Here is a 20,588-nt window from a genome sequence, read left to right as displayed (position 1 = left end):
TAAAAAGAATCAAACAAAACAAGAGATGCGTGTTTTAGGTTTCCTGTATGAATTGGTGCAACCTTTTACTGTACAATACATTTTCGGAAAAAATATATTTAATTTGAGTATCGATTCTTTCCGACAATAACTTCACAACAGATTTTTCGTACCAACCTCTTGATTTTCTGCTAATAACAATGTCATATGTATCACGCATCACGCTTTTGATAGCGGACAGCCACATGTTATCGACTTATAGAGTCGAAGCGTTCGTTCAATTTCCGCGCGAATGTGACGTCAGCTTGATACATCACGTGATGCGCAGAGAAGTCTTAAGGCTCGGACCTCGGAAAAGCATACTCTTGTCTTTCTGCCATGCATTCGACAAATAATATTTGTATTCTATATGTACAGAAAACTGAATGCACGCTTTGACCAGGTGGACCGACAATTGCAGTAAGTTTTGACTGATCATCATTGAATTATTTCTCAACTACTTATTACATTATCAAAAAATTTATGAAATGCTGTCATGTTATATAAATATTTTTGCTAACTACAAAGCAAAGTAAGGCTTCAGAAGCCTAGATATTAATTTCAAAAGCATAAAAAAGTAATTAAAAGAACGTATCAAAAAAATGTTTTGTATTTGTGATATTATTATTTGTGATACTATTATTATTGTGATATACGACGTTGTTTTTAATAATACATTTAATTCATTTAAAAAATCACCAATCCATTGTAATGAAAAATCATGAAAAACACTATATTTTTTAGTCTTTGAAGAGCATATACCTCCTTAAATGTCATAACGGTACATTTGTAAGATAATATATCATTTATGTTTGCAGAAAATAAAATAATATTATATCACGCCATATAGAGCACCGAATGCCAATAAAGCCGCAAATTCTCCATTTCAGTCGATCGAAGCGTTTCAAGAGTTCGAAAATGATGAAAATGTTTTTAATGAGATCGTGAGTTTCCGTTCACTTCTACATGTATTGTTCATATTTAATCAGGTCTGTGCGCAACTGGGACACTCCCGTTTTTTTTTGTCATTCCAATTCAAGTTGTGCCATTGCCTGGCATTTCACCGTCGCGGTTTCCCCCTCGATTATCATTAAAATCATTACGTTTAAAATCACTTTTCCCCCGTTTATCATTACCTTTGAATGAAGTATCCAAATCTTTGTCGCTATTTGCTTCGTCAGTATTGTAACTTCTTTCATTACTACCGAATTTATTTTCACCATCACGCGAGGTTCCTCTGTTAAATGTATTTGCATCATTCTCTCTCTCATGTATGTTGAACAACTTCCCTCTGTGAAATCCATTGTTCATTGGCTCATCTTTAATAAACCAATCGTTTTGTGGACTGTCACGATAAGAACCGCCAGTTCTGTTGTGTCTAGTGTCGTATTGTTTCTCTGAAGACCATTCATCTCTCCAATCTGGTTTATTGTCTTGGTTAAACATAGTGTTTTGATTACAATTCCAAAAATCCATGTTTTTTTTATATTTATCCTTATCTTTCCTGTAAAAGAAATATAGTTATTAAAAACGTTATCTTAGAAAAGTAACATTATCATTTTTTTGTGAAAAGTAACTCGTTACCGTTACTTGAAAAGTTCATATACACTGTAAGTCAATTCAGGACAATTATCGAGATGTAGATAATTTCATAAATATTGTAACAGGCAAAAAATACCAGATACTTTTATTAATAAATTTTATTTTATTAAGTAAATATTATTTTTCTAGTTATAGGCAAGTTTTTTAATTTATTGATTGATTAATCGCATTATGCGCAAATGCAGATTTTACAGAACCAAGTTGCATTTGTGTATAATGCGATTGATCAATCGATGAATTAAAAAATTTGCCCTATATTACTTATTCAAAATTTCATTGACTTAACAGCTGTACAAAGCACAATAGCAGTACGTTTAAACGATGGATATTTCAAAAAAATAATTGGTAAAATATTTACCTAATAAAATAAATTTTACTAATAAAAATAATAAATATTTGATATTTTCACCCGTTATAATATGCATAAAATTGTCTCTGATAACTAAGCTGAATTAATGTATATAAAATTTTCATGTTATTTTTATGTCTTGAACTTCTGAAGATATAACCACATGTTAAAATACCCTGTATACATTATAAATACATATTCTTAAATTTTTTATACAAGACTTGTGATGCAACAAATTATAATATTAAATTATAATAACTTTACCGAATGTTAAGATAAATATGTCACAATAATTTGTTAAGAAACATTTGCTTTAAATTTAATTTTATATATAATATTGATAACAGGTTTCAGATCGAGAATCGCAATTAACTTATTATCTTTATTACCTTTGAAATTCATTTGGCTTTACAAGCTGAATTTCTTCATTTTGTGAGCTTGTAGAATTGTTGGTTTTATCGCAGACTATGTTACTCAGTGACTGAGAATAAACGCTCCTCTTTAAGTCAAATTTGAATAAATTGACTAATAGGATTGGATTGTGTGGCGACTACTTTCATGATAAAACTTTTCTCAAATGTCAATCTTTCGAAAAGATTAGCCACTTCTGATCCAATAAGACTTTCATGGTTATTCAGTGCACACTGTATAGCTTGAGCAGGTAATTTCATTATCAAATCGTCACGAATAGCGCAAATAGATACTTCAGATAATAACTCCTTGTTTCCATAATCAACATATACTACTTTAATTTGGCCATTAACAATGGCAAGGATTTGTGCACGGTACCTAAAAAGAAAATGCGACACAATAATAGCAATTATTACAGAGAAAAAATAGTAGAGAAACATGCGCTATCTTAAAACTTACCATTGCGAATCATGTAGAGCGGCACAGGGTATTCCTGCTTTTAGTTGTAATTTATCTAACCTAGGCGCGTTTCTTGCATACTGCGCCAGGTCGGCCATTATTGACTCAAGAGGCTTTATCCCACTGTCAAGTTGCACAAAGAATTTTTTACTTGACTCTACATAAGAAATATGCACTTTATGATAATCTTCCGTCGATCGTCGTAATTGCAAGTAGGAATAATTTACAAAATTTATCGTGAATGATACCTGAAATCTTTCTTTTAATATATCTTTAACATTCAAACCATTTAAATACAAATCGCCATAATGACGTAAGATTATTCTGTCCGTTGACTTGACATGTAAAGTAAGTCCTGTAAATCTTCTGTGCACTAGTAGCATAAAATACTTTATCATTTCAGGTGAGATCACCAGTTCCTTTAAGCCGCTTAATGCAAACTTAATAGCAAATGCCTCAGGATCCATGTATTCAGGTGGTAAATGGAAAATGTCCGTGTATGGCAAAACTCCCATATTGCCATAATCAAGGTAATATAATTTACATAGGTGCTCCTTCACAAACAAGATAAGCGCTCGACGCATCACCTTGAAGCCTTCGTCATTGTAGCGTCCTAGGCAAACCAATCCTGGCAATGGTTTCTGCAGTGGTTGCTTTGGACACCTATTTATCTTGTTCTCAAGTCGAGTTAACTCTTCCCTTTGCTTCCCTTCAATCTGTACACAAAAGTTTTGTGGGCCATCTTCTGCATACGATACAGAAATGTGATGAGTCGAACCCACATCTAATGTTTGTAGTTGAAACCTGCATGCTACTTGAGCAGGCTGTGACAAATACTGCAGTGGCAGAGAATTGTGGTTGCTGCATTTGAGAGTAGCAGAGTAAGCTTCGATCTATAAATAATTGGTAAATGTTAATATCCCCACCACCTCCAATTTTGATGAAATTAGGTTCATTAGACGCATTTTCACATGAAACTAATAGCGTTCTTCCTTGGGAGAATTAGTGCGCACTGAGTGTGCACTCGCCGCAGGTAATTGGGCGTTTCCATTCAATGCAAAGTCTATGTTATTACACGAATTCAGGGTGGATTGCATCAGCAATCCTAATCGCGCTTTTTCACTCTATTGGAATCACCTTTACTGATACACGGTCGACCAGCGAATCCTTCTATATTAAATGGCCTTAGGCTCCAGGCGGAGCTCCATTACAGCCAGAATGAGTAACTGGTGGAGTAGCAATAGCGACTCCTTAGATTTGGACTAATCACAGTTGTAAAATTTTGTCTTTTATATGCGAGATGCAAAGTTTTAATATTGGATGCAGTCTTAAGCGGGGTCTACAATACACGGAGTAAGCCTGGTGTAAGAAGTAAAAGTAGGTGTAATGCTACGTAGTGCCGGTGTAAGGAGCTGGAGTAAGGGCGTCAGCAAATAAATTCGTTTTATTTTTTACTCAAAGTCCTGCCTTTACGCTTACTACGTGTATTGTAGACCCCGCTTTAATATTGGATGCAAAATCTTAATGTGGGATGCAAAGTCTTAATGTTGGATACAAAGTCTTAATGCGGGAAGCAAGGTCTTAATGAGATGTTAAAATTCTAGGTGGATTGCGTCAGCAATCCTAACCACACTTTTTCACGCTAAACACTAGGCTTGTTTTCTATTTCTGCACTAGACTACACTGAAACGTTCCTTCTTGCTTTCACTAACTTTCAAATATATATCTATTTCATTTTAAGTGCACACTAATTCAGGGAGTTCAGGAACAGAAAACAAACGGACTATTAACTTTATAATTGGTACACGGCCAACCAGCGAATGGTGAAAACACGGGAGTGCAGGCAGTATCTAAAAGCAGGAAACAACCGGGCCAGGCACTGGCAGGGCTGTGTTCAGATTCCCCACCTGGGTGCATCTAGATGTCGTTGTATCTTTGTTGTTTACCGAATGTTAAACAGAGATAGAATGATGTCTGGGTGCACCCGGGTGGGGAATCTGAACATAGCCCAGGATCGGGGATGAATGTATGCGCGCGCAGGTATAGCGAGTGGGACGTGATCACGTGATTAACCTAAGAAGAAGAGAACCAAGAGAACGACTGTGACTATGTGGCAACGGTAAAAAGGGTCAGAATGGCAAGTTGCAACTATTGAAAGTTGGAAAGTGATTAAAGTGATCAGGCACAAATTCTGTTTTGACATACGCTACATAATTGGTTTATGTTCTTGCCTATTATGTTAAGTGAGAATTTATTAAAACGTTTGGAAGATCTTATAATTGTAAGTTTAGTTATAAATAAAAATTAAGTAATGTATATTTGTCATTATTTTGTGAAATAAAAATATATTCCTATGTAACATTAATTAATTTACTCTTTTTTTGTACCTCTTATTTAATTGCACCTAATGTCTGTTATATATATTATATGTTTAAAAATATTTATCAATAAAAATTCTAAGTGTGGGCCGAAGACTTTAAAATTAATGTAGAGTAGCCATATATATATATATATATATATATATATATAGAATCATGTAGTATCAAGGCCAGGCCGCTTGGATCGCGTCGATCGCTTGTGTTCCTACCGTTTCCATCATTTAACATGAAGTTGCAGTCCCATGGGTGAAAACGCGTCGAATAAACCTAATTTCCTCAAAATCAGAGGTGATGGAGATATTCTTAACATTTACCTTATTTTCAATCCTTACAGGTTCCTTAACCGTCTTCCTGGGATCACCTTCTTCTTCTTCTTCTTCTTTTATTGAATTGGCACCCGTCCCCAGTAACTAGTAGGACAGGGACGATTTGGCCATTAACCAGAGTAATTTTTCGGGTAACAGAAAGGTATAAATGATGGGATGAGAGATGCAACGAGTAGACGATAATTATGATGATAGAAAAGAGTTGGTGATGGCGGAGGAACCGGAGCTCTGGGAGCACGGGCGCGCGCTCCAAACAGCTGCGGAGCCACTTAAAGTGAGCATTGAGCGCCCTCCCCTTGAATCGCGTCGGAGACGTGAACTCGTGTTTGTACACGAGGCGGGAGGGTTCAAATGTTGAGTTTACACGACTTGAAATATGAAAGTATGAGGCGACATAGTTTAGTAGTAGGGTAGCCAAGGATAGAAAAGATGTTGATTTGGAATGAAGGATATTTTTCTTTAAGGTATTGTCTGAGATTAGATGATTTCGGAGTGGTAATAGGACAATAAAAAATGATATGGTTGGCGTCCTGCCGACCTTCCCCACAGGGGCAATTTGGTGAGTCTGACATGTTTTTTCTGAATAAGCTGTATTTTAAGTTGTAGTGGTTGCTTCTGAGTCGGTTGATTATTACTATTTCTTCTCTGTTAAGAGGTTTGCGATGAAACCAAGGGCGTTTATGAAGAGTATGTTGGTATAAAGAAGCATGTTGGGTGCCGTTAACTTGTGCCGCTTCTTCCAGATAAGTTCTGAATTTGCTGGTAGTATTACAGTTGATCTCGGCAAAATAGTCCGCGTATGGAATGCGGAACGGGGGAATGAATCCTTGACGGGACGCAATTTTGGCAGCTTGATCTGCGTTTTCGTTTCCTGGAATTCCTTTATGTGCCGGGACCCAGCATAGTGTTAGGTTGAAGTTTAATTTATCTAGAAGAAAGAGCTTATGTTTAAGTCTGTATATAATGTGGTTGTCGGCCTTGTGATTGTATTGCGAGATAGCTTGAAGCACGCTTAGTGAGTCGGTGAAAATGACGGAATTGATCCAGTGAAGTTCTTCAATAATTCCTATGACTTCAAGCAGCGCCCAAGCTTCGGCAGAAAAGATGGATGTTTCTGCAGGAAGTTTATGCATTATGGCTTTATTTAGATTAGGGATGTATATGCTGGCTCCGACGGCCAGAGAGAGTTCAGATTTTGAGCCATCCGTGTAAAGGTGAGTGTGTTCTTTGAAGAGTTTATCAGCTAAGTGCCGGAAACATTGGTTGACAAGGTCCTGAGAGGCATCTTTATCCAACTTCGTGAGAGAATTGTTGATTTGTGGGGAGAATGAGTAGGCAGAATAAGGGTATTGGAATTTCGGAGGAATAGTGCTACGAAATATTTTTGAGTTAAGTCTCCTGAAGATTGGATGTAAATTCCAAAAATTGGGAATTTTTTAATGAGATTGATTTTATCCTGTGGTGACACCACCAGATCCCTGAGAGATTTAAGATAAGAAGTGGCAGGATTACTTTTATTGGCAAGGGCTTTGTAAATGTATTTAAAGGAAATATGAGAGATTCTGACTTCTAATGGGGGTTCTTTGGATTCGTATAGCATTATGTTGATAGGAGTGGAAATTCTATAGCCGAGGGCAATTCTGATGCATCTATAAATAAGTCTTTTAAGTTTCAAAAAATTTGATGAGTTGTTGCGAAATTGAAAGATCTGACCTCCATATTCAATAGAGCTTCTGAAGATAGCTCGAAAGATTTGCAGGAGTAGACGGGGATGAGCCCCCCACCAAACACCGGAGAGAGATGAGATAATGTCCGCTAGTTTCCTGCCCTTATGAATTAGATATTTCAAGTGTGTGTCTCCTTTGAGTTTTTCGTCAAACCAGATGCCCAAGAAACGGGCACTAGGAACTCTGGGAACTAGGGTGCCATTTATGAAGATATCCGAGGGACCTTGCATATTTTGTGAAGAGGAGCGCTTCCGGGAGAAAATCAGAAGTTGAGATTTGGCGGGAGACAAGGTCAAGCCTCTATTTTTAAGAAAATTGGAAACTCGATCCAAGTTGTGCTGAAGGGAGCCAAGCGCGCTGCTGATGTTTTCAGCGGATACAAACAGTGCGATATCATCTGCGTACTGCAAAATCTGGCCTTCTTTGGTTAAGTGTTTGCCGATGTGCCTGAGGTATATGTTGAAAAGGGTAGGACTTAATGTGGATCCCTGGAGGGTACCTTTGCGTGTAAGAAATGGGCCTTTGAGTTCCCCGTCTGTAATAAAGAAGAGTTTTCTTTCCATAATAAGGTTGGCAATAAATTTACAAAAATTGGGGGGCAGTCCCATGTCCACTAGATCTTGAATTAATATATAAGGAACAACGTTATCAAATGCACCCTCAATGTCTAGAAACACGCAAGCAACAATTTCACCCCTAATGAAAGCAGAATGTACGAAACTAGAGAGAGAGACGAGATTGTCAACACAGGATCTGTTTGATCTGAAGCCAGTCTGAAAATCTGGAACGAAACAGTCACCCTCAACAATCCATCTGAGTCGGTAGTAAAATATCTTTTCCAGAATTTTGAGGAAGCCTGACAAGAGTGAAATAGGTCTTACGCCTCCTTGAGGCTTAGGGATTAAGACTATCAATGAATGAGACCAACTTTCTGGGAAGGAACCTTCCAATACAATAGCGTTGTAGAGATCCGCCAGAGTGGAAAGAAAGGAGTCCGGGAGAGCTTTGATCATGTTGTATGAAAATTAGTCAAGGCCCGGAGCGGAATGAGACTTTATGTTTTGTAATACAAAAGCGATGTCTAAGGAAGAAATCTCAGAGTTCAGCAGTTTATACCTTTCGGTGTGATTTTCGTCTGAATTAGTATTAGGATGATGTTTTGTAAAATAAGAGGATATAGTGCGAAGTGCTTGGAGGTCGAGTAAGCACGAGGGTGGGCATAGTTTGTTAATACATTCCAGCTGTGAGTTGGCCACTGCCGACGAGTCTTGTTGATGTAAAGATTGAGCAAGATTGCGTTTTTTAAAAAGTTTTATCAGTGACCAGAGTTCTGCCGAAGGGGTCTTAGAGTTGAAAGATTTACAGCTGTTTCTTTTTTGTTTCTTAAGAATTTTGGAGCACGATCTTTTGGTCTGAATAAAAAGTCTGTAATTTTCAAATGTAGGAAAGCGTTTGTATATGGCAGTGGCCTCTCTTCTAGAATCAACAGCTTTCTGGCAATCAACATTCCACCAAGGAGGGGCACCTTTAGAAAGTTTAGATGTGGCGGATTTAGGAAATCTTCGATGCTCTGGGATAAAATTGAATATTAGATTCGTGATATGTGTAATAAAGCTGTCATATTTTTCATAAGCGTTGGCACCGGAGAGGTTCTCATAGGAGACTGGGTTGTTAAGACAGAGGGCTCCAAAGGCGTTCAATTGATCGCGAGAAAGAGACCATTTATAAATGAATTTTTTCTGCTTTGATAACGTGCCGTTAATTTGGGTAATTACGGGAAAATGATCACTGCCCCAAGAGTCACTCAAGGTCTTGGAAAGGCACAAGGAGGCCAATTTATGAGAGGAGAGAGAAAGATCAATGGTCGAATCTCTGCAACCGGGAGGGAGTAGAAGGGTAGGATTTTTATCATTAAGTATGACATAATTGTGTTGATCAATGGCCTTAGCCAACAATTTGCCTGGACCATCATCATATGAGTTGTTCCAATAGGAGTGATGACAGTTGAAATCGCCCACTAGTAGTACTAGTTGAAATTTGTCCTGAAGTTCTAGTATCTTGTAAAATACTGAGAAAGGTGTACGTTTACCAGGATGGCGATACAATTGACAATAAGGCATTGGATGTTGTTGAGGTTAATTTTAATACCAAGAATTTCAATAGAAGGATCCGCGATATGTTCGAGATTGACGATGGAATATGAGATGTCTTTGCGCACGAGTGTGCACAATCCGCGTTTGTTGTGAGTGTCAATGTCTTTTCTTATGATTTGGAAACCTTTCAAATGGAAGGAATTGTTTTCATATAAAATGGATTCTTGGATGCAAATGATTTCATAATTACAAGCTACAGTTTGTAAAGTGGGAATTTTACTGCGGAGGCCTTGGCAGTTCCATTGTAATATGTTAAATGTTTTATTTGAGGAATTGCGAGAGTTATTTTTGTGAGAAGAGAGGGAGGAGGAGTTGGAATTCATAATATTGTTGAATTAGGATAATCAGGGGTGTATAAGAGTGGATGGATAATAATATGAGTAAATAGAATTTAAATTAAGAAAAATTGCTGAATTTAAGAAGAAAGATTAGTGTTAACAAGTTTAGGAAGGGTTAAATTAGGTGATGAATGGCCTGGGCTATTCCTGTTCGATTGGGAAATTGGCAAACTTTCCAAATATTGATTTGGGGGGTCATCAGTGTTAGAAGTATCGGTGTCATTAAATTTGTAGTTAAAAAGGTTTTTTATTAAGCAGATAATATTATTCGTGTTGATGTGAGCAGACAGAAAGTTAAGTGAGGCATCAATAATTGCTGTAAAATCTTTTTTGAGTAATAAAGGTAAGAGATCATTTATAAAAAATTTGCTTAGATTATCCATGAAGTTATTGCGGTTAACAGAGTTATCTGATGAGTCTAGAGAGTTAAAAGGGCTTTTACGAGAGGAGGTCGGATTAGTGTTATGTTGTTCGAACATAACACCACTCCTAGAAGGAAAAGAGGAACGACCATTTGGATAAAGGAGGAATTCTTTGTGAAAGTCTGTTTGTTGCCTGGTCTGGGCGGGACCGCGTAGTAGCGAAGGGCCACCGCGGCCTTGGTTATAGCCATTGTTGCTTGTAGGAAGATGAGAAGGAGCGTATTCATTGGAATTCGAATGAGTGTGTTTTTGGTTAGATACTATATTTGCATAAGAGTCCGAGGAAGAATGTCGTGACGACTCGAAGAAGCCATAGGAATTTACATTATTTAAGGCTTCATATTTGTTGTTGCTATAGAAAGACGACGGGAGTGCGTCAATGTGAGAATGATGACTGTAGGAATTTTCGGATTGCTTGTTGTTTAGGCGAGGAAAGTTTTTATAGTCCGCTCTAGGGTCGCTAGGGAGGTCCGAGGAGCGAGAGAAGGTAACACTGGTCGGAGTGTTAGAACGAATAATTTTTCTCGCCTCAAATAGAGGGATGTTTTCGGTTGCTGCTAGAGAGAGGATTTGTTTGTGTCTGAAGAAGATAGGACAGTCGGGAGAGGTGGCAACATGGTTGCCTTTGCAATTTATACAAGTCGGGGGTTTGTCTGCCATGGGGCAGTACTCTTCTTCTTTGTGTTTGTTAGAGCCGCAGTTTGGACACCTTTCGGATCCCCTGCAAACAGGTTTGATATGCCCGACTCTGTAGCAATTGTAACAAGTGCGGGGATTGGGGATGAAGGGATTAACCTCTTGTCTAGTTTTGAAAATGTAAACAAATTTAGGAAGGATTTGGTCCTTGAATTTGACAGTAATTAGAGAAGAAGGAACAAGTTTGGTGGTGCCATCAACAGTGGCTCTTTTTTGCAATCTTTTGACTTCGATGATTTGTGAGGGATGAGCTTCAATTGACTTAGTGATAGCTTCTACACTAATACTGGATGGAATGTTTCTAATGATGCCTGTGCGCATGGTGCGGAAAGTGGGAATAAAAGCGCGTAAGCCATGTGCGTTTAATGTCTGAGATGAGACTAAGTTGTTAGCGGAACAGGCTGAACTAAATTCCACCATAACCTTACCTCTGCCTATATTTTTAATTTCAAGGATATCTTTAGATACGATATTGGAAATAATGCAGCTAATGTAGAGAGGGTGCGTGGATTCTAACTTGGAATTATCAGTACTATAGACATATACCGTATAAGGAGGGTTGTCTTTGTGAGAATATTTGTAAGGGGAAGAGCTAGAGCCATCCGAAGAGGGAGAGAGGTTGCGGTTGGAATTTTCTTCATTGTTAGCCAGCATGGGTGTAGGCGATTGAGTATGATTCAGAGTTGAGCTGGAATGTGCGCTGTTTGTAGACGAGCTGTTTTTCTTGACTGAGTCTGTTATGGTCTTGTTGGATTTGCTCACCTTAGTAATTTGGGGCTGTGCCGGCAAGTCCTCTGAAGTTCGTTTACGGATGTTTTTGGACGGTTCGATTTCCATTGGAACATTGGTGTACTCTGAGGTAGTGTTTATTGTATTATTATCTGAAGTGCCGATGTTTGATACGGTATGTCCTTGGTTAACATGGTCGTCAAGGTTCTTGTTAGCAATGGATGAAATAACGTCTTGAGATGAAGGGGTGTTCGCCTGAAATTGTTTTGTGTTGTCAAATGTTTCAGGGTTGAGGTTATTATTGCTATTCGATGTAGACTCAAAATCATTAAATTGGTCGGCCGGAACGCCAAACTTGGAAGGTGTGAGAATGGAAGGGCTAGGAGGGAGGGGGGGAAAGGAAGAAGGGTCGGGGGGACGAACAGGTACCTCAGGGTGCAAACGGCGGGACGTCGCCGTTATATGCACCCGTACCGCCGCCCCCTGCCAAAGAGGCAGGGGGATTATTATTCATTGTTACTTGTGTTCAGATGTAACCTCGAGATCACTATACGCAGACAAATAAAGCCCAAGCAGAGGGCAACGGCTCAGGAAACTGAGTAGCCACAGAAGACTCGAAGAAGATCGAAAATGCTCGCACAACAACTATGTCGCAGAGGAACACGTCCGCTCAACACGAGCCGCCATGATCGAATCTCCTGGGATCATCTGTGATCACGATCACCATTGAACCACAGTATAAGAAAGAACAGTAGGTCGACTCGGTGTCGGCACTTTTGATATGTGGTGCGTTCGGGGAGCTCGCTACCTAGAGTCCCTAGAAGTAGAGAGTCTGGGGTGTATTCCGAAAGTTCTATCGAAAATATCCCTTTTAATAATAAAGTTGATAACACTGTAACTAACTACGCTGTGTTCCGTAATAAAAGTTGAGTTTGTGATTTCATTAGCTTGCACAGACCATCGGAGAAGATTATAGTTTTAATTTCTTGTAATTTAATTATTTATAAAATTATTTTAATGTATTATTTATTAAAATAATTTTAATCATGTATTATTAAAATAATATTTACTAACAATAATTTTTATTTTAAAATAGGAATTAAATAAAAGATAGATTTCCAAAAATTCCGTAAAGTTAAAAATCGCAAGTTTTAATTAATTTTTAATTATTAATTGTAAGTAAATTAGATTATATCCATTTGTGTACACTATGAGTGCATGATAAAATTTATTCTGTTTAAAGCCTGCCGCAGACGATACGTTTCTTCTTAATGGATTTCTAACTGGATTTTCTTACTTGCTACCGTACGGGCAATGGTACTGGCAGTGCTACTGGCCGTGGCTTCACACGGTGTGAGTTTTCGTACGGGCTGAGCAACTGAAATTTGTTTCATAGAAGCGGCACGCTTAAATATGGATGAGATAGATGAGATGGATGAAATTATTGCAACAGTTGTACATTGTCGTAAAATTGCATTATTTTTAATTATTGAAAAATTGCGACAACAAAATAAATATCGCCGATGTTTATGGAGTTGACAGTCAATACATTCTTTAATGCCTTAAGCCTGCCGCAGACGATACGTTTTTTCTTACTGGATTTCTAATTGGATTTTCTTACTTGCTACCGTACGAGCAATGGTACTGGCAGTGCTACTGGCCGTGGCTTCACACGGTGCGAGTTTTCGTACGGGCTAAGCAACTGAAATTTGTTTCATAGAAGCGGCACGCTTAAATATGGATGAGATAGATGAGATGGATGAAATTATTGCAACAGTTGTACATTGTCGTAAAATTGCATTATTTTTAATTATTGAAAAATTGCGACAACGAAATAAATATCGCCGACGTTTATGGAGTCGACAGTCAATACATTAAATTCTTTAATGCCTCACTTTTACTGTGTTTATTATGGTAATTTTTGTGTTTATCGCATATAAACATGGTTCCTATTAGTAGGCCTCTATTAAACATAAAATACTTTTTTTGGACTATTTTGAAGTCTTTTCATTTTTGCACGACGTCATGTTTGCGAAGTGAATTCACGTTTGAACTTTGACAACACTTCGACAGTATAACCTGGTATAACCCAGTATAACCTATACAGACTGCGTCCTGATTGACTTTCACAATAAACCAGTACAGAATCACGTAAGAAAAATAGGACATGATCTATTACGAAAATCCAGTACGCGAGCCAGTAGCGTAGCCCGTAAGCTATCCAGTACGGGAGCACGTAAGACTACCAGTATAGGAGCACGTAAGCAATCCCGTAAGAAAAAACGTATCGTCTGCGGCAGGCTTTACATGATTCCGTGGAATCGTACACCCAAGGACTTTGGGTGTTTACGATAACCCAAGTTGAGTTGGTTTCCACTAGGGCCGTTAATTTTCAGTTTTTGGAAGTTTTTGTGCTCTTTAATTCCTATTTTAAAATCAAAATTATTGTTAGTAAATAATATTTTATTTAATAATACATGATTACAATTATTTTATAAATAATTAAATTACAAGAAATTAAACTAGTCTCTCTGCTGATCTTTGCAAGCCAACGATAATCACTAATTCAACTTACATTACGGAACACAGCGTAGTTAGTTACAGTGTTACCAACTTTATTATTAAAAGAAATATTTTCAATAGAACTTTCGGAATACACCCCAGGTTATACTGTCGAAGTGTTGTCAAAGTTCAAACGTGAATTCACTTCGCAAACATGACGTCGTGCAAAAATGAAAAGACTTCAAAATAGTCCAAAAAAAGTATTTTATGTTTAATAGAGGCCTACTAATAGGAACCATGTTTATATGCGATAAACACACCAAATTACCATAATAAGCACAGTAAAAGTAAGGCATTAAAGAATGTATTGACTGTCGACTCTATAAACGTCGGCGATATTTATTTTGTTGTCGCAATTTTTCAATAATTCAAAATAATGCAATAGCAATTTTACGACAATGTACAACTGTTGCAATAATTTCATCCATCTCATCTATCTCATCCATATTTAAGCATGCCGCTTCTATGAAACAAATTTCAGTTGCTCAGCCCGTACGAAAACTCACACCGTGTGAAGCCACGGCCAGTAGCACTGCCAGTACCATTGCCCGTACGGTAGCAAGTAAGAAAATCCAGTTAGAAATCCAGTAAAAAAAATCGTATCGTCTGCGGCAGGCTTAAGTAGTTGGAGAGGCTTAGTTGGTATGCTTACAAATGTTAGACTGTTTTATTAAATAAAATTATAATTTAATATTTATTTTATACAAAATTAAATAAGTGTAAGATTATAAAAAAATAATATCAATATTGGCAATATCAAAAAATTTATCCTACAAATAAACTTTGCAGTTAATAATTTTCAGTCTTTGGAAGTTCTTGTGCTCTTCAATTCCTATTTTAAAATCAAAATTATTGTTAGTAAATAATATTTTAATCAATAATACATAATGACAATTATTTTATAAATAATTAAAATACAAGAAATTAAACTAACTTTTCTGCTGATCTTTGCAAGCCAACGATAATCACAAATTTAGGGTGTTTACGATAACTAATCGGATCTCGGATTGGATTGAACAATGGTACTCAACGTAGGTATAGAAAATTTCTCTAGGCTAATCGGATTGCTGTCTCAAATGTAATCCGATTGATGATGAAAGCGTGGAGATCGAGAAGCATGCTTGAAAAGTAAGTCTCTTTATTTTTTTAAATAATAACACAAAAAATCAAAGATAAAGTTAAAAAGATTTGAATTTAGATTTATTATAATATTTTTTGTCTAAACACTAAATTTCGTTTAAATTTCTATTTATAAAAATTAATTAATCTATTCTAAAGTTTGTGGTTATATTGGAAACAAATCAAAATTAATAAAACAATTATTAATTGTTAGGTACAAATTAAAGCATATAATATTTTAAGCATATCATATAAAATTCCTGTTTATTATAAACTTAGTAAAAATAACTTTGAAATCATTCAACTACATTACACATTAATCAATATTAATTTATATGTTAAAAATCAATAATGTCTCTAAAAATGTTCTTTTTATTCTTTTCCAGATCGTAAATAAACTTCAACTCCAAGAATAAATAAAAATTACTGGAAAATAGATTGACATGAAAAGGGCATTATTAAACAATATCAATTTGTGCTAACTTAAAATTTGTAAAATCTGCTATTTTTTGTTAGTTGTTTATTAGAGAGTAATAATATAAGAACGGAATATACATAAATAAAATTAAAATAATTGTATGCATATATGATGCGTATATTCCATTTTTATATTATTACTCTCTAATAAACAACTAATAAAGAAAAGTAGATTTTACAAATTTTAAGTTGTAACGATGCACCTCCGCATCGTCCCCCCTGGGGCCACGAACCGCTCCCCTGTCCGGCCGAACACCCGCCGGACAGACGAACAGGCGCTATGCGCCGATAATCGCCTCACACACGCGCGCGCGAACGATCCGACAAGCGCGCCGTTAAACGCCCGAAGTCCACGCGCACGCGCATTAATTCGCACGCTCCTGGCGTTGGAGCGACAGAGAGGCATACGCTCAAGCGAGAGCGCGATACCGGACCGATCTCGGAGCAGCGGGGATGCTGTATTCCGGGGAGAACCGAGCTCCACTCGAACATCCCCGACTCTCCGAGATCGGGGTATAAAAGGCGGACGATCTCACAGAGAGATCGACTCTTCCCCGGTCCAGCCTCCGAACCAGACCCGGGAAATCCGCGTGGTAGAGTGAGCTCTGTCACCGCTGAGAGATCTCGGCGATTTCCGATCCCGCTTTCCCGGCACCCAGGGAATCCGAGTGGTAGAGCGAGCTCTGCGCTCTGCCACCGTTGAGAGATCTCAACGATTCCATCAAACCTATCTCCGTCCGAGAGTCCGCGGTAACGACTGCCACCCAGGGGATAGAGAGATCTCTGCCTCCATCGAGGGATCTCGAGGCAGCCGGCACCGACTCACGTCGGGGATTCCCTACTAGGGGAATCCCGCCGCGCACCTGTCGCGAATTCGCGGAACACCGGCGCGACTTCTAACGTAGAGCGTCCCGACCCGCGCGCGTCGCGGATCGACAAGGCCGGCGACGACGTAAACACCGTGAAGCCCTCGCGACGACACCGAACAAAGCTCGAGCAAGACCGCGCTATCGTGCGCTCTCTCATACCGGCCGCGGGCCGAGTACGAGCGACCGAGAGAATGTAAATAGATCGCCGTTCTGTACACACCGCATCTTATTATTGTGAAATCGTGTCACCATACCGTCGCGGATACACCTCGTGTATCCCCGAACTACGTACGCGTATTCTCAGCATTGTATCTCAAATAAAAGTAGTTTCTCATTAAACGCACGCCCGATCTCGGAATTAATTACCCGGCAACCTTTCTTCGAGCCCTGGCTTCCCTGAGCTCGTCCGCGCTCGGACAAAACACAGGTTGTTACAAAGTTAGCATAAATTGATATTGTTCAATAATGCCCTCTTCATATAAATCCATTTTCCAGTAATTTATATTTATTCATGGAATTGAAGTTTATTTACGATCTGGAAAAGAATAAAAAGAACATTTTTAGAAACATTATTGATTTTTAACATATAAATTAATATTGATTAATGTGTAATGTAGTTGAATGATTTCAAAGTTATTTTTACTAAGTTTATAATAAACAGGAATTTTATATGATATGTTTAAAATATTATATGCTTTAATTTGTACCTAACAATTACCCACATAGCACGTAATATTTCTGTGATATCACAGAATCATTGCAATATCACAGAAATATTACATATTATTGTGAAATATCACAGAAATATTACTGTGATATTACACAGTGATAATGACATTGAAATATTCTACTGATATCACAGAAATATCACAGAAATATTACTGTGATATTACACAGTGATAATAACATTAAAATATTCCAATGATATCATTGCATTTTTCCCCCACTCCCCCGTAGATAATTTTCTCCGCGCCGACTCCCCAGTAGATAGTTTTTATCGCGCCGACTCCCCCTTAGATAATTCTCCACGCCCCGACTCCCCCATAGATAATTTTCTTCGCGCCGACTCCCCCGATTCTCAAATAACCTATAGAATCTTCCCGGACTCTCCCATTTCGCTCTCTTCTCAGGAATCTCCGACCCCTGAGATTCTCAATTTGGAGGAAGATCAACCTCCTGCGGATTTCCCAAACGTAGAGCCCCACGAGGAGAAGGAGCAACCTTGCTCCACCCCTCCGATCCTCGGATCGCATGATCTCGAGGACCAGGATCGTTTTCCTAGCCCCGCGCTCAGTATAGAGATCGTAGAGGAGCTACCTCCACCTCCCCCACGTTGTTATTTTGCCCCTGGTCCTCTTCAGTCGCTAGAGTTAATTCTCTCAATGTTTCCGATCTCTTCTGTCCCACTCCCTCCTGGCGCGTTCTCTATCGGCCCTGAAGAATTTGACCTCGAAGCGGTCCGTGTCTTCCTTTCTCTGTCTCCCCCCGATGTACCAGTCCCCGTGTATCTCCCCCATATATATCCAAAATATTATCTAATTCCCAAACTAATATTTTTAAATCACTTCCGCCCCAATACCGCCGTATTAAATGAAGTCCCAATATAGACACACATACACACTTGCGAATACTCTGTTTGTTACACTAATATAGAATATTATAAATGTAAATATATATATATATATAACATTATATATATATATATATATATATATATATATATATATATATACGAGGTGTGTTCAAAAAGTATCGCGAATTTTGAATTTTCGCGGGTTACGTATATTCGAATTTCGATCTTTTTGTGGCGTTATGTTGGTACTCATGTCTCTCACTTATGCCGACAAGCTCGGCCATTTTGAATGTTCACTTAATTGTTGACAGCTGCTTTGCTTGCACGTGTTTTGGATCGTCTTCGATTTTTACCTATTCAAAAAAATGGATCAAAGAACCTGTATCAAATTTTGTGTGAAAAACGAAATTAAGTGCGCGGATGCATTCCGAATGTTGACTGTGGCATACGGAGAAGCTACCTTGGACCGAAGCAACGTTTATCGGTGGTACAAAATGTTCTCAGAAGGCCGAGAAGATGTGAACGACGAAGAGCGTGCCGGACGCCCGAGCACTTCAACAACAGACGAAAAAATTAATGAAGTGGAGAAAATGGTATTGGCCAATCGTCGAATCACCGTTAGAGAAGTTGCTGAGGACCTAAACATATCGATTGGCTCGTGCCATTCGATTTTTATCAATGATTTGGGCATGAGACGGGTCGCCGCGAAATTCGTACCAAAATTGCTCAATTGCGACCAAAAACAGCATCGCATGAACATTGGTAATGAGATGTTGGACTCTGTCCGCGACGACCCAAATTTGCTCCAGAGGGTCATAACTGGTGACGAATCGTGGGTTTATGGTTATGACGTGGAAACCAAAGCTCAATCATCTCAATGGAAGCTGCCGCACGAACCAAGACCGAAAAAAGCGCGCCAAGTTCGGTCGAATGTGAAAGTTTTGCTGACAGTTTTCTTCGATTGCAGGGGCGTGGTGCATCATGAGTTCTTGCCACAGGGTAGAACGGTCAATAAGGAATATTACCTGCAAGTTATGCGCAATTTGCGCGAAGCAATCCGCCAGAAACGCCCGGATTTGTGGAAGAACAAAAATTGGCTTTTGCACCACGATAACGCCCCTGCTCACACATCGTTGCTTGTGCGCGACTTTTTGGCCAAAAACAACACACTAATGATGCCGCAGCCACCGTATTCCCCAGATCTGGCCCCCTGTGACTTTTTCTTGTTCCCTAAACTGAAGAGGCCCATGAAAGGACGACGTTACGCTACGCTTGACGAGATAAAGACGGCATCGAAGGAGGAGCTGAACAAGATAAAAAAAAATGATTTTTTGAAGTGCTTCGAAGATTGGAAAAACCGTTGGCACAAGTGTATAATATCTCATGGGGATTACTTTGAAGGGGACAAAATAGATATTCATGAATAAATAAATAATTTTTGAAAAAACACAAAATTCGCGATACTTTTTGAACACACCTCGTATATTGTTGCAATATTTAATTCCAAAGAACAAGGTAATGTCAAATGACGTTTTTATTATGTCTTATTAATGCAACGTCACTATCTCTTTGATTAATTTCGATATTTTTAGTATCCTTAATATTCTTGGTAATTTCGGTATCCTATAGAAGAAATCAAGTTACAAATAAAATAATTATGTCTTTGCCCTTTCGTGGAATAAAAGTGAAAGTTAAGAAAAAAAATTAATTAACTTTATTATTAGTTTAGATATTTACTTAGTTTATCCCTTAAACTGTATATATGTATAAACTATAATATACGTTCTTCTAAGTAATCTATCAATTTAATTATTGCTTTACAACTCGATCAATAATGATTTTATTAAAAAATTACAGAAAAACCTTTGTATTTGTCTTATTGCCATTTATAATTTTTACAGGAGCACAAAAATCGATTTTAATTTTTAAAAATTTTTATCATAAGGTATTTAAAAAAAAAATGTTTACAAAAAGTTTTGTTAATACACATTTAATATTCACTTGGCAATAAATATTTCAAAGTATATTTAGAAGTTTTTGAAAAAAATATACATTTTTATGTCGTTTAATATTTACTGCTCGGTACATTATTTTGTGAAATAGTTTATTCATTAATTTTGATTAGACTATTAAACACTACAGTAAAAGGTTTTTCAAGTTTTTTAAAATATAAAATTTCCAACAAATTTTTCTTTAGATTTCATTTTTTTTTCAACTCTATTAAAAAATATGATTATATATATTCTATCATTAATTAGGTATTTTATAATGTTCATTAATTATATGTATGTATATAATGTTGCGGCTCCGGTCACCGACCGTCACAACATACGACGAAACAAGTGAGCGCATGCACAGCCGCTATGCGATCCCGCCGTGT

General features: G+C 37.8%; 2 protein-coding genes across 4 annotated transcripts; both read right to left on the bottom strand.

The window, feature by feature from the left end:
• Positions 1-1,396: 1,396 nt before the first annotated feature.
• On the bottom strand, positions 1,397-5,840 carry LOC113005741 (maternal protein tudor-like). Of its 3 annotated transcripts, XR_005574365.1 has the most exons (4): positions 5,532-5,840; positions 2,840-3,732; positions 2,359-2,758; positions 1,397-1,522 (listed from the first exon to the last, which is right to left on the bottom strand). XR_005574365.1 is itself a non-coding variant. In XM_026141613.2 (2 exons), exons 1-2 carry the CDS (start codon positions 3,421-3,423, stop codon positions 2,476-2,478), a joined length of 867 nt encoding a protein of 288 aa, XP_025997398.1. In that variant the 5' UTR covers positions 3,424-5,473; the 3' UTR covers positions 2,346-2,475. The 3 variants fall into 3 exon arrangements, 1 of the variants encoding a protein (XP_025997398.1); XR_005574364.1 differs by lacking the exon at positions 5,532-5,840 and having other exon boundaries at positions 2,840-5,473; XM_026141613.2 differs by lacking the exons at positions 1,397-1,522; positions 5,532-5,840 and having other exon boundaries at positions 2,346-2,758; positions 2,840-5,473.
• Positions 5,841-5,890: 50 nt separating this feature from the next.
• On the bottom strand, positions 5,891-6,676 carry LOC120357423. Its single transcript, XM_039447621.1, has one exon. The coding sequence runs from the start codon at positions 6,674-6,676 to the stop codon at positions 5,891-5,893; it is 786 nt and encodes a 261-aa protein (XP_039303555.1).
• Between the last annotated feature and the right edge of the window lie 13,912 nt (positions 6,677-20,588).

This window comes from Solenopsis invicta, chromosome 3 (genome assembly GCF_016802725.1).
Source record: "Solenopsis invicta isolate M01_SB chromosome 3, UNIL_Sinv_3.0, whole genome shotgun sequence".
Classification (NCBI taxonomy): Eukaryota; Metazoa; Arthropoda; class Insecta; order Hymenoptera; family Formicidae; genus Solenopsis; species Solenopsis invicta.
The sequence above is the reverse complement of the archived record's forward strand: the minus strand, read 5'-3'. Positions and strand labels throughout refer to the sequence as shown.

Excerpts from the sequence above, each read along its gene's own strand:
- LOC113005741 (XM_026141613.2), bottom strand. The coding sequence starts at position 3,423 with ATGCGTCGAGCGCTTATCTTGTTTGTGAAGGAGCACCTATGTAAATTA. Across the intron at positions 2,759-2,839 it reads GCTCTACATGATTCGCAATG|GTACCGTGCACAAATCCTTG; the intron begins GTAAGTTTTAAG and ends TTTTCTTTTTAG.
- LOC120357423 (XM_039447621.1), bottom strand. The coding sequence starts at position 6,676 with ATGCATAAACTTCCTGCAGAAACATCCATCTTTTCTGCCGAAGCTTGG.